Below are 13,504 nucleotides of genomic sequence, written 5' to 3' on the forward strand. Positions count from 1 at the left end.
GTTTTGTTTGGCTAAAGTCATGCTAGAGAAAGGGAAAAGAATCCGGAGGAAGGAAGTTTACAGAAAACAATGACAAAAAATAACATTAAGCAAGGAGCAGTGTTTGTAAGTGTCAAATGTCAAATGTCAACCTCGGTTTGAGTCTTTGGCCCTCCCCTGATTTGGTGGAAGAAAGTTCCAGCCTCTCCCCTCCCCTCGGATTCCTTATCTGCAAAATCACATTATATACCTGGCATATGTTACGGGTGATTGTAAGACCAGACTTACAGTGTGTGTGGTCCTCATGGGATAACACCCATCACTCCTCTGTCCCTCCCTCAAAAGCTGGGAGGAGCTGGCCACGATGCCCCAGGGACATTTCCTAGGACGAAGCAGCCCTGATAGGAGGCCCACTCCAGCCACTTCTGCTTGGGGCAAAGCAGAAAAGTCCACCAGCAGTCCAGCTGCACCACTTACAGGCTGTGGGACCTTTTCTTCTCCATTTCTTTCCCTGTAAAATGGAGCCAACACTTCTTAGAGCTAATGGGAGATTAAACAGGAACTGTGTGGATGGTACCAGCACAGCACCTGACACACACACTCAGCCCTCCATCCACGGTGGCTCTTTGCTCAGGAACCAAACAGAAAACAGGACTGGCTTTCTGTTGTAGACTTTCCTGAGTTGCCAGGTCACTGGCCTTCCTGTAAAAGTCTTCCGTTTGGAGAGGAGAGATCTGTTGTCAAATGCAAATAAGCCAGGGGAGAAAAGAGCATCGTGCTCTCAGCCCTTCCCACAAACTTTACATCCATCCAAATGGCCTTGACCACCAAGGCTGGGCCTCCTCGTGTGGGTCACTAGGACCCAGAGGCACTGGTGCTGTTCCTGTCATCAGGGCCACGTCTAGAGACTTGATCGAAAGGAGCAGGGGGGTCGTGGCCAGAGTGGCTGAGGGGTGAACTTAGGCCCCTCTCTAGGGTACCATGGGAGCAGAGCAGGGCACAGTGGACTCTGCAGGGGAGGGTCCTGGAGGGCTTCTCAGAGGAGGTGATGCCAGATTTAGGCTTTGGAAGATGAGCATGATTTTTCAAGTTGGTAGGAGCAAGTGTCCCTGACGGAAGTTCCTGGGTGAGCAAATGCCTAGAACCCGTGTGGGCGTGGCACACAGCAGCAGCAATATACCCAGTATGCAGTGAGCATCTGGTACGTCCTGGCACCGTATCGAGTGCTGGAGGCGTGAAGGTAGATAAGGCAGGCAGGCTGGCGAGTGTGGGCGGGTGCAGAGGGCAGAGGGAGCGTGGAAGAAGCCCATGGTGTGGGGGGAGTGATTTGCCAAGGGCCTCACAGTCTGTTGGTGGAAGGTCTTCCTTCAAGGAGCCCGAGGCAAGATGTGCTGAGCCCAGTAGGACCTGGAATGTCAGGGCTGGACTTGTTTCTCTATGGGGGTCAGCATCAGGGTGAGAATAGCCCAGGGTGAGGCCTAGTGGGTAGAGTGTTTGTTTGACCTGAGTGACTTAGCGGTGAGGGCTTTCACTTTCTTTTTTGCTTCTCCAGGTATATCTGGGCCCAGCGGGTGCGTGTGGTTATTGCAGAGACGCACAGCTAGTGGCTGCATCTGCATAGCTGAGAACAACTGGATCTTGTTCACACTCGGCCAGAGGAAGATTCCTGGGTAAGCAGGGGCGTGTAGGATCCCCACCCATCTCCCCATCCTCAGGACAACTGTCTGAGAAAAGTATGACTGTCACTGACTTACAGAAGAAGGGAGATCAAAGCTCAGAGAGGTGAGGTCATGGGCCCGAGGTGGCAGGTGAAGCAGGGGCAGAGCCTGGATTTGAAGGCAGGTTTGTCTGACAGCTTCCTCCCGCCCCCTGGGCCCCTAAACAGTGCAGAGGGAGGGCGACACCTGCTCAGGTGAGCTCAGCTCGAAATGCAGACTCCTGAGACATGAGTGGTGACCCCAGGAGCAAGGTGGGTGTTGGGGGTTACTCGGTCCTTCGGGAAATTTGGAGGAAGCAGAGTGGGTGGAGGAGGGTATGAATGTCAGAACCTCTCCTCCTGTGGCCTGGCCACCTTGAAGCAGCCCCCAGGGCGCTGTGGTGACGCTGAAGGGGTCAAGGATTTATTTGGAGATACAAGGAATCAAGGTTTGTTCACCCACCCAGTCGCTGTGCGCCTGCTCGGTACCAGGCCCTGGGGAGATACTGAGGCCTGAGAGGGGAGGGCCAGGAGACCAAGCAAGGGGATGCAGGGCTCTGTCTTCAGGTGCTCACCGGGCCCACTGCTCAAGATGTGGGTGATGGGTGGCCCTGTGCGGGGAAGATGGCCCCGCTGAGGAAGTGGGATGACCTGGCTGCAGAGACCTGCACTGTGTTTGCTGTTGTGCAATCTTGAGATGAAAAGTCAAACTGTACACCTGTGTCAAAGAAAATAATCAATAAAAAATGTTTAATAGGAGTAGAAAAGGGTTTTCTTTGAACTAACTGAGGCCTCTAGCCCAGAAGACAGCGTCTCAGGTAACTGTGAGACGCCGCTCTGGAGAAGCATGGCTTTCAGGTTCACGTCTTGTCAAAACAAAGACCGTCAGACGAGTCAGGGATAGTTTTCTTCAAGGTTTCACAAAATACAGAACAGCATGTACACAGCGAGTCAGTATGGCCTTGGTACCTAGGAAGGAAATCCTAACATGGAAGGAACACTGCACTGGCTTCCCAGGAAGGGAGGCATTTCATCTTTATTTTTAGCGGGGACATTCTTTACTTCTGGTCAATGCGCCGTCTTCTTTAATAACTAAAATCGATGTATGGTGTATGTTTGATAGGCCAAAAACAAATGTTTTAGTTAGCATAAAGTCAATTAAACTCATGTAAAAGCCAGAATCACCTCCCTATATCTCAATATGTGAAAATTCTTTTATCACATGTGACTGTAACGGGGGGGTAGGGCGTGAGCTTAGATCTATGCGTGTATACAGGCAGAGACACACCTAGAAACTTTTGGGTTATTAAAATCACATCCCCATGCCTGACATACCTGTGTCACAAGGTCTGCTGTTGGCCTCCACTCTGCCTACTGAGAGCTCTGTGACCCTGGGCAAGTCACCTCCCCTGGAATTGTTTGTTCGTATCTCTTACCCATTTTTTAAAAACTGGTTTCAGCCTTTTCCTGTGGACTTGTAGGCTCTCTGTGTGTTGGGGATATTGACTTTGTCTACTGTAAGTATTGCAAACAGTGCCTGCTGGTCTCTGATTGTTTTCTGACCTGGTTTATGGTGTCCTTTACAATTTTTAATTCTCAAGAGGTCAAATAGATCAGAAGTTCTTTTATAGCTTGTGGGATTTCTGTGTGAATTAGAAAGGTTTCCATAAATCAACATTATTTTCAATGGTTCTTTTAGTACCTTTGTAGTTTTTTCTTTCTGGTTAAATCAGATCCCTTTGGGATTAAATCCTTCATTGATTAGAAGCTTTTTTTTTCTCCTCCACCTCTTCCTCTTTCTATTCTCCCTTCCCCCTCCCTTTCTTTCTAATTTCACGCAGGTGGAACTGGGGTTGTGCTGTGTCATCGAGAAGCTGGTTGTTTCAAATCCCAATAATGGTCCCACACCTCCTATTTTAGCCAGGCTGTGCCCGGGAGGGCGGAGGGTGCCCCGGAGGCCCTAGAGCAGAAGGTGCAGCAGAGAATAGACAGGGCCCCTGAGGGGTGTTCAGACCTGAGGAAACTCCACACAAATAGAACCACGACCAGGAAAGTGCGACATTCCCGGGGAGCCGGTGGAGGAATTGGGGGAAGGAAGAGGCGGCAGGAGGCTTTGGCGCTGGGCCTCCAAGAACAGGTAACCTTTCACCTGGTGAAGCAGGTGGGGAAAGGCATTGCAGGGGGAGGAACAGTCCGAGCAAACGCCCGGAGGCTGGGGGGGAAATCCGAGGCCAGGCAGCTGGGAGTCCTCCAGGCACCTGGACCAGGCCCAGGGAAGCAGGAAGTGGTGAGAAGACCGGAACTAGAGCAGTAGGAGGGCCTGGAGGCTGGGCTAAGGACTCTGAACTTGATCCTGTCTTAACCCCTCCTTTCCCTGACCAAGCAGGATGCCCTGCGGCTACATGCAGGGAGGTGCTTGGTGAGAATCTCTGTCGGCTCCCAGGGAGGGGAGGGCGTGTCTGGCTATGCAGTTGGGTGGGGACAGGCTTCTCCCACCAACAACTGTTCCCGGAAGTTATCGACCAGAGGCTAACGGAGGAGGACGCCACGTAGAGTAATCCAGCAGGAGGGAGCACCGTCCAGCATGCACACCCAGCTGGGGGTGCACACGAGGGTCAGGGCCAGGCCGGGAGCGGCAGAGAAGGACCGAAGGAGGAGGTCGAGGGCGCAGCCCCATTTACAGGTGTTTGGAGTCATCCAGGATCCAGGCTTTCTGCCCGAGCCCTCCTCCGCCCCCTCCTTGCCTCCTGGTCCCTGTGTTTCACGATTTCAACTGGCTGCCCTGGCTCCCGGGCTCGTGCAGCTTCGAGGCAGAGAAGGAGGCAGGGGACGAGCCAGCTCTCCTCTCCCACCTGTTCCTTACAGCAGGGAGCCTCCAGGCCCCCCTCTGCTGAGTTCTTCTGTGCCTTGTTAGCCAGGACTGGGTCATACGGTCACCGCTCACCGCAGAGGGGCCCAGCAACACATACCTGATGTCCAGGCCCTGAGACGAGAGGCAGAAGGGTCGAGGGGGGAGGCGAATGGCTTTGGAGGAGGTGGAACTGCAGGAGAGCAGGTGGGCAGGAAAGCATCCAAGGACACAGGAACACTGTGTTGTTAAGATCAAGTCTGAGAACAAAGCACAGGAGCGGGAAAGGGACCAGCCGGGGAGTGAGCAGAGCAAGGGCGGCTTGGAAAGCGAAAGGAACCTGCTTTAGGCAACCTTACCCCTGGCGGCCTGCCTGTGTGTATTCCCTCCACCCACACTGTCAGTGCCTGCAGCCTCAGGCACACTCCCATAGTGGACAAGCTGTTTGTTACTCTTCCTGAGGGAGAACCCTGGGCATCGCAGAAAGAAGGCGTTAGAAAGAAAGATTCTAGGATTGGGGCTTAGGTCAGGTCATTTGGGGGAGGCTCTAAGGAAATGGGGCCTCTGTAGATCGGGTGCTGCAGAGAATGGGGGGCAGTTCACACTGAAGGTGTCTCAGTAAATCCATCTATGGAGAGGGGAGACGGAGTGAGGAGAAAGGTCTAATCAGTAAAGAAGGACAGTCACGCTTTCCAGCCAAGGGAGGGAGTGTTGTGTTGGGGGCAGCACAGTGATGGGTGTTTGCTGTCCCATTTCCTCATGCTCTCAGGGCGCCGTGGTCTGAGGTTGGTGTTCTCTGAGAGTCTGTACATCCAACCGGAGAATAGCATCGCCCTGTTGTGATACCAGGCCAGCCTGGGATGTCAGAGGCTGTTTCTTTGTTTTCTTCCTCAATCCTTTATAAATAGTCATGTAAATAAACAGAAGGGAATATCCCCATACACTTTAAAACTCCTCTTCTTATTAAGTTCAATTAACAGTGAAATATTTCCCGTTATACTCACCTCTTTGGAGCATAGCTACCTTTTTTGACCTTTATATCTCCCTCTTTGGACACGCTTTATCTAAACTCTTCTCATTTGAATATTATTATGAACTCATGGCCTTTCACAGACTCAACCTGGCCTAAAAACATGATCATAGTAATCATTATCTATTATTATTATTATTATTATACGTGGGTGCCCCTTCTAAACGCTGCTCCGAACATCTTCGAGAGCATCCTTGCCTTTGGAGTAGCAGGTATGCCGGCCCATGGAATTCACTTCCCCTGCAAGGAGTCTTGCTTCCCTTGAGTGGACAGAAGCCCATGGGTGCCTATGTGGGTGGGCAAGATGCTGCTGGAAAATGTATCTGTTTAAGGTGACAGTTCACTCTGATATTCTGCTTGAACCCCTGTTCTTATCCCTACTTTTCTTAGAGAGCTTGGTTTCATCAACACGAACGTGTCTCCTATACTGACCGTTGTCACATCAGGACACATCAGGCTCATTTCTTATTGGCACTTGATCCAACTGTTTCCATCATCCTTAAGGTTGTGGTGCCTGAAACAAACCCATTCTTGTGGCTTACTTACTAAAGTGACTTCTGCTTTCTTAAAGTTAAAAAAATGCAAAGTAATAAGTGCATATGGTTAAAACAAACCAATTCATACAGAGGGCTCTGCTCATTACCTCCCAAGGAAAAGCTTTTTCTTTAGACAGTTAATCGATCTCTCTAAATGATATTATTACATTGGGAGAGAGAGTAGTGTGAGTGTGTGCTCTGGAGACAGGAACCTGGACTTGAATTCCTGCCCTAGAGCAAGCTGGGTGCTTTGAGTAAATTACTTAACCTCTCTGAGCTTCCGTTTCCTTGCTTACAGGGTCGTTGTGAGAACTAAAAGTGAGTGAAGGCATACCAGGCTCTTAGAATGGTGCCTGGTACAAAGTGGGGAGTCATCAACCACAATAGCTAATAGATATTAGGGATTGTCTTTTTCTTTTTCTTGGTTTAAAAATTTTGATATTATTTGTTTACTTTACCAGGAAAGATAATGATTTCATTCATTTTCCTACTTTTTCTTATATCTCTCCCTACCTTCTCCTAGTATCATTATATCACTAGTTTTATATCCTCTAATAGAAAACTTTGTAGTTGTAAGCACTTTATTTACACCTTCATTTCTTAGGCCCTCAAATGGAGCCAGTACTTTTTTTTTTTTTTGCAGTACGCGGTCCTCTCACTGTTGTGGCCTCTCCTGTTGCGCCGGACGCACAGGCTCAGCGGCCAGGGCTCACGGGCCCAGCCGCTCCGCGGCATGTGGGATCCTCCCGGACCGGGGCACGAACCCGTGTCCCCTGCATCGGCAGGCGGACTCTCAACCACTGCGCCACCAGGGAAGCCCGAGCCTGTTCTTCTTGACTCCCCACTTTGAAAAATGAAGTATTAATCCTCCCCCTCCCCTCAGTGACTTCACCTCCCAACTTCTAGCAGTGTAATTTAATTTTTATATTGGTTAACAAGTACATTTACTTCTCATATTTAAAGTGTTTTATTTTAAAGATAAAAATTATTTTATAATGACTATAAATGAAATACAAACTTAAAAATTTTTGAATCACTGTATTTTACACCTATCAATTATTTAATATTGCATATGAGCTGTACTTCAATTTTAAAAAGTCTCCAAAATAATCAAAATTGGAAAGCCAGGACTTGCACATAAATTTACTTTAGATTTTACTTTAGATTTTTTAAAAAAATCAGAGGGTTTACATTTTTGTGATGTTTTAAATACTGTTTTCTTTTTTTTTCTTTTTTTCCTTTAACATCTTTTTTGGAGTATAATTGATTTACAATGTTGTGTTAATTTCTGCTGTATAACAAAGTGAATCAGCTATATGCATAGTATATCCCTATATCCCCTCCCACTAGGCCCCGCCCCACGCTCAAACGTCACCCCCCTACTTCCCGACCCACCCTAAACCCCGCCCCTGCCTAAGTTCCACCCCTGCCTAAACTCCGCCCCCATAGCCAAGACTTTTTTTCCTTTCCTCTATTAGATTAGGGTCCTGTTTTACCTTGTTGATTCATTGTTGATGATTCTTTTATATTTTTATTTTTCCTAATAAAGATTTTATTTTTCTAATTTTATTCTTTATACTTTGTTATTGTTCTCTCCTTTGGGCTTGTTTCCCCCGCCCCCTTTTTTTTTTCTTTTTTCTGTTTTGGTTTTATTTTACCTTGTTGCAGTTGTTTCAATTATAGTTTTATTTTTCCTAATGTATTTTTTATCTTTCTATTTTTATTTTGTTTTTGATTCTTTGACATTGTACTACTCCTTTCTTCTTTTCTTTTCTTTCTTTTTTTTTTACCACACCGCAAAGCTTGTGAGATCTTGGTTCCCAGGCCGGAGGTCGGGTCTGAGCTCCTGTGGTGGGACCTCCGAGTACAAACTGCTGGACTAACAGAGAATCTCAGACCCCAGGGAATATTAATCGGAGTGAGGCCTCCCTGAGGTCCTCATCTCAGCAACAAGACCCGGGCTCTATCCAACTGCCTGCAAAGTTAGTGCTGTGGGTTCCCTCCATGTAAGCCCTGGGTTCCTTTCTCCCTCAGTGAAGCAGGAAAAAGAAAAAGATGTCATTAATTATTTCCGAGAGAGAGTGAGCAGGGAAAAACTGCAACACTTGCTCACTGAAGACGAAGGCTGGAAGAGATTTGTGGCCGAGGCTGATTTGCCCAGGTAACCTGCAGGGATGCAGCAGAAATGTCACCCACAGCCCCATGCCCCAGGCTCGTTTCCTCCTGGCAGACACACCTCTTCCAGGCAGGATCCTGTGGTTGGGGTCGAGGATGTTCCTTCTCAAGTTTCCGTGGGGAATGTTTCCTCCTTGTCATTTGCTGGCAGTGAACAGCCTCAGGTTGAGAAGAGATGAAACCTGCAAGGAAGGGGCATGTTACGACCTTGGACAAGTTACTGAACTACTCTCTGCCTTAGTTTCTTCATCTGTTCAATTTTATTGTGAGGAAATTGAGAAAATGTATGCAAAGTGCTTAGCATGATGGCTGACACATAGTAGGTGCTCAATTAATATTAACTTTTAAAAAGCTTGTTGGGAAGAGACGGGGCCAAAGAGCCTTTTTCCTAGAGATGAGGCCCAAGCAGGACTCTATTTAGGACAAGTCAGAAAATCCTGACACCATCAGTTTGCGTTCCCGGGGATTCTGGCTGGAGCCCTTTTAATCTCCATCTTAGGAAGTGTACCAACACTGCAGGATCCTGCTGGCCCGTAAGGCAGAGAGGCTGGAGTGGAATTGCATGGAGCTGGGTTGGATCCTGACTCTACCCCTGCCCAGCTCTGGGACTTTGAGCTTAAGAGTTGGAGTCTCAGGTTTGTCATGTGTCCAGTGGGAATAGCAATTCAATCTGATGGTCTTAGAGTGAACTGCAGGGTCAGAGGCGGGGAACCAAGTGCAATCATCTCGTCCAAAGGCCCAGGGAGGCCTGGACCAGGGTCAGACCCAGGGGTCAGGATGGAGCAGAGGGGTCCAGGTTGGAGGACTAGTAGGAAGGCTTGGGCAGCAGAGCCAGGACTAGAGTGAGGCGAGTGGGTCCCTAGGACACAAAACTGAAGGGGCTGTGACCCTAGCAGAGGTCCTGTGAGTGGGAGAGGGGACATTTCTTCCCTCCCTGACTCGATCCCCTCATGCTGAGCATAGAGGGCCCTGGGTGACTGTGTCCTCCACACCCTGCCTGGGGCCTGGGGTTCTCCATTGCCATCTGGGACCCTCTTCCAATCTACATAGAGTAGCCCTGACCAGTGGGAAGGCCGTGTGGCTTAGTGAGACCTCCAGCATCACCATGAGTGGCTGCCGATTTTGTGTCATCTGAGGGATTCTGACGAGACTTCACAAGTCCCCACCAAAGAGGAAAAGTCTTCCTCCACCAGCTTGTGCGAATGCAGGTCTCTCCAGGCTTAGCAGTTCATGTGGATGTTTCCTAAAGTCTCTTGAATCTTTGAGAGGTTCCATAAAGTCGCACATGGCCTTGGTGTGCAGGCATGTGAAGTTGTCACCAGCTAAGGTATGAGTTAGGCTGGTGACCCCTGAGAGGTCGGGGGTGCTGGGCGATGGGTCAGTGAGGCAGGCTGGAGAGTCCAAGGGGAACGAGGGTTAATAGCATATCACCTGCTTCCCAGTCAACTGGGGCAGCAGAGGGACCTAGTGACCTTCAGCTGGGAAGGCCAAGGGCATCAGGCTTGGAAGACAGCAGATGCCAGGCAAAATGATCGTTAAGGTCACTTTTATCTCTGAGTTTGGGTTTTGTTTTTTTTTTAATTCTAAGTACGCAGAGCTAGCCGTTCCTCAAAGTCTGGGGCACGGTCCCCAGGACTGTCCTTACATTTGACCCCAATGGCAAATTTGGGAGATCCCCAAAGCTACCATCAGGTGTGAGAATTCCCTAGAAGGAGGCACAGGACTCCCTGAAAACTGTCACGATCCCAGTTACGGTTTATTACAGGGAAGGATGCTGGTTCCCATCAGCCACAGGGCAGAGTCTGGGCGGGTTTCACACAGGAAGCTTCCATTGTCCTCAGGCCGTGTCCCTGTCCTGGATTCAGTGTGTGGCAGGGCACACGGAGCACTGCCCACCAGGGACGTTCACGCTGTTTAAAGAAATATATTCTGACTCTTGTTAAAACGATAAGGGAGAGTCTCTTCAGGACTATCGTGATAGGCGTGAAGACCATCGCAGCAGAGGAGACAGATGGGCGCACGTCCGAACACAGCAAAGATGAGTGGGGATTGGTAGCCAATGATCAGAGTGAGGGTCGTGGGATGGAAAATCACTGAGAGGAGACATCGAGGGCAGAGGGGTTCTTGTTGAAATTTGCTGACAGGATTCTTGCTAAAAGCAAGTAAAGGACGTATGCATCAAAGGTGGGAGATGAGTTTGATCAGATATCAAACATGATAAGATCTAAACAATGGGAAGGCTTCTCACTAAACTGACTTGGACGAAGTTTTGCTGGGACTGGGCAATACAGGCCGTCAAAGACAGTACACAAGGGCGGAGGTTGAGGCCTATTGGAGAAGAGGGCTCAGAAGAGCCTGACTGAAACTTGACCGAGGAGTGAACCTTTTTCAACAGGACCCTCAGCGTATGGAGTTTTATTTGGGCTCAGTCACTTGCTGCCCGCACAGCTGAGCGGTTGTCTCCTGCCCTCCCGGAGGTCAGACCAGAGGCCCCATCACATGTCACCCTGTTAGACTGTCCAGTGGCCAAAGGCCCAGGCAGACGAGGACACTCCTATCAGCCAGAATATTCTAGGGGCTCAGGGACCACTTCCCAGTAGCCAAGGGCAAAGAGCAGGCTGACTCCTCACTACACACTAAGGTTCTCTGAATGAAAGTTTTTCTGCTCCAATCCCACTTCTCTGTGCTTATCTGTGGAGTTCCCACTCTGCCTACTCTTTGGAAGTGATTGTGTTGACCTGCCTCTGAGGTGTCTTTATCAAATCCCTATTTTAAGAGTGTCCTTGTCCACAGATGAATGGATAAAGAAGATGTGGCACATATACACAATGGAATATTACTCAGCCATGAAAAGAAACAAAATTGAGTTATTTGTAGTGAGGTGGATGGACCTAGAGACTGTCATACAGAGTGAAATAAGTCAGAAAGAGAAAAACAAATACCGTATGCTAACACATATTTATGGAATCTAAAAAAAAAAAAAGGTTCTGATGAACCTAGGGGCAGGACAGGAATAAAGACGCAGACGTAGAGAATGGACTTGAGGATACGGGGAGTGGGAAGGGTAAGTGGGGATGAAGTGAGAGAGTGGCATGGACATATATACACTACCAAATGTAAAATAGATAGCTAGTGGGAAGCAACCGCATAGCACAGGGAGATCAGCTCGGTGCTTTGTGACTACCTAGAGGGGTGGGACAGGGAGGGTTGAAGGAAGATGCAAGAGGGAGGGGATATGGGGATATACGTATGCATATAGCTGATTCACTTTGTTATACAGCAGAAACTAACACAACACTGTAAAGCAATTATACTTCAATAAAAATGTTAAAAAAAAATTTTAAATAAAGATAAGGATAGAAAGAAAAAAGAGAGTCTCCTAAGATGACCTTTTTTTATTTATTCCATGATTGAATAAGTATACGGAGCACCTACAAGGTACAAAACATGTTTAATGTTGAAAAAAAATTTACATTTGTAAAATTCTTTTCTATTTGATTTATAATAAAATCTCTATAATTTATGTAGGATAGATCTTGTTGAGCCTATTTTATGGACGAGCAATCTATCTTTCTAATCCCTTGACCTTCATTGTTACAGAGAAGAGGCAGATACACTACGTGAATATCTGAATGAGCTGAAAACAGACTTGGCCATGGGCGATCAAGACACAGTCATAGAAGACCAGCTGGACAGGGAGAGATTTTTGGAGGAGTATCCTCGGATGAAGGAGGAGCTGGAGGAGGGCATAACAAAGCTCTATGCTCTCGCAGAGAAGGCTGACAAGCTCCACAGGGACTGCACCATCTCCCATGTGGCAGCCCACTCTGCTGGCACTGTGTCTGGTGTCCTGACCATCCTTGGTCTGTCTCTGGCACCCGTGACAATGGGGGCCAGTCTGGCACTCTTAGCCACTGGGTTAGGGCTGGGAGCAGCGGCTGCTGTGACCGATGTATCCACCACCATCGTGGAACGTGTAAGCACGTTGGCATTAGAAACCGAAGCCAGTCGCTATACGTCAACGGCCGACAGCAAAGAGGAGGTGTTTGAGGGGGTTGTATCTAACAGCACAGCCCAGTTTACTTCCTCTGTAGAGAAAGTCTTCCAAGCCATGCAAGGCATTGAGAACAACGTCCGTGCTATCAAGGTGGCCAAAGGCAACCCTGGTTTAGCAGCCAGTGCTAAGCGCTTCACGACCACGGGGCAAGTCTCAGCGAAACGTGGCAAGCAGGTGCAGAAAGCCTTTGGAGGCACGGCTCTGGCAATGACCCAAAAGGCCCGGATTCAGGGTGTGGCCAGTGCAGGTCTCTCCCTTCTGATGGAAGTGGCCTTCCTGGTGAAAGAGGCAAAGCACTTGCATGAGGGGGCAAAGACGGAGCCGGCTGAAAGGCTGAGGCAGAAGGCCCAGGAGCTGGAGAAGAAGTTGGAGGAGCTCACCGACATCTATGAGAGTCTGCAGTAGGGCTGGACTCCACCCCCCCACCCCCCGAGCTGTGCAGGGACCAGGGACACGTGCAGGGCCAAGGTGCGGAGGCACCTTGTTAGAGGGAAAAAGAGAGTGAGATAAAAAGATAAAAGTGGGGAAGCTGGGCTGTTCTCTCTGACTCTTGTTTTGGTCTGTTGGCTGGACTATGCTATTTTCCTAGCGGAAGAGAAATCCTTAAACCCTCTTGTATTCAAACCCTGTAATTTTCATCCCTAAATTCTCCCTCTTGGCTCGAGTTGAGTTACAAAACTTCAAGTACTCCTGTTCAAAAATTATTTCAAAAAATCACAGAATAAATGTCACCTCTTGTGTTCATCTCTCTAGATCAATTTCCACTGCAGTAGTTTTTAAAAACCTTAATAGGAAACTAAAACCTTTTTATTTGCCCAACAATCCCATGATCAGGGAGCCAAGTTTATTGACCCAGCCCTGACCTCATCCTCTGTCCCTCTAAATGCCTGTTGGTGTGTAGATGGGAGATGCTGTGACATACCGTCAGATGTGATCTCTCTTGCTCTTATATTTCTTTATCCCTCCATGTTGCCCCTCGGAGCATTTCACCAAAGGCCTCCATCACCCCAAGGGGACCACAGCCAGAAAGCGAACATAGAAATTTCTGGCTTTTGTGTTCATGGATTTTTTTTTTTTTTTTTTTAGCTGTACGTGGGCCTCTCACTGTTGTGGCCTCTCCCGTTGCGGAGCACAGGCTCCGGACGCGCAGGCTCAGCGGCCATGGCTCAGGGGCCCAGCCGCT

The 13,504-nt window shown here is 48.7% G+C and overlaps 1 protein-coding gene across 1 annotated transcript; it reads left to right on the forward strand.

Annotated features, from left to right (window-relative positions):
* The first annotated feature begins 1,237 nt into the window (after positions 1–1,237).
* LOC137202404 (apolipoprotein L2-like) lies at positions 1,238–13,065 on the forward strand. Its single transcript, XM_067697926.1, has 3 exons — positions 1,238–1,434; positions 1,532–1,649; positions 11,865–13,065. The coding sequence occupies exons 1-3, from the start codon at positions 1,392–1,394 to the stop codon at positions 12,724–12,726; spliced, it is 1,023 nt and encodes a 340-aa protein (XP_067554027.1). The 5' UTR covers positions 1,238–1,391; the 3' UTR covers positions 12,727–13,065.
* Positions 13,066–13,504: the final 439 nt, after the last annotated feature.

The sequence above is a fragment of the Pseudorca crassidens genome, chromosome 11 (genome assembly GCF_039906515.1).
Source record: "Pseudorca crassidens isolate mPseCra1 chromosome 11, mPseCra1.hap1, whole genome shotgun sequence".
NCBI lineage: Eukaryota > Metazoa > Chordata > Mammalia > Artiodactyla > Delphinidae > Pseudorca > Pseudorca crassidens.

Excerpts from the sequence above, each read along its gene's own strand:
- LOC137202404 (XM_067697926.1), top strand. The coding sequence starts at position 1,392 with ATGTCAGGGCTGGACTTGTTTCTCTATGGGGGTCAGCATCAGG. Across the intron at positions 1,435-1,531 it reads CTATGGGGGTCAGCATCAGG|GTATATCTGGGCCCAGCGGG; the intron begins GTGAGAATAGCC and ends TTGCTTCTCCAG. Across the intron at positions 1,650-11,864 it reads GGCCAGAGGAAGATTCCTGG|AGAAGAGGCAGATACACTAC; the intron begins GTAAGCAGGGGC and ends TCATTGTTACAG.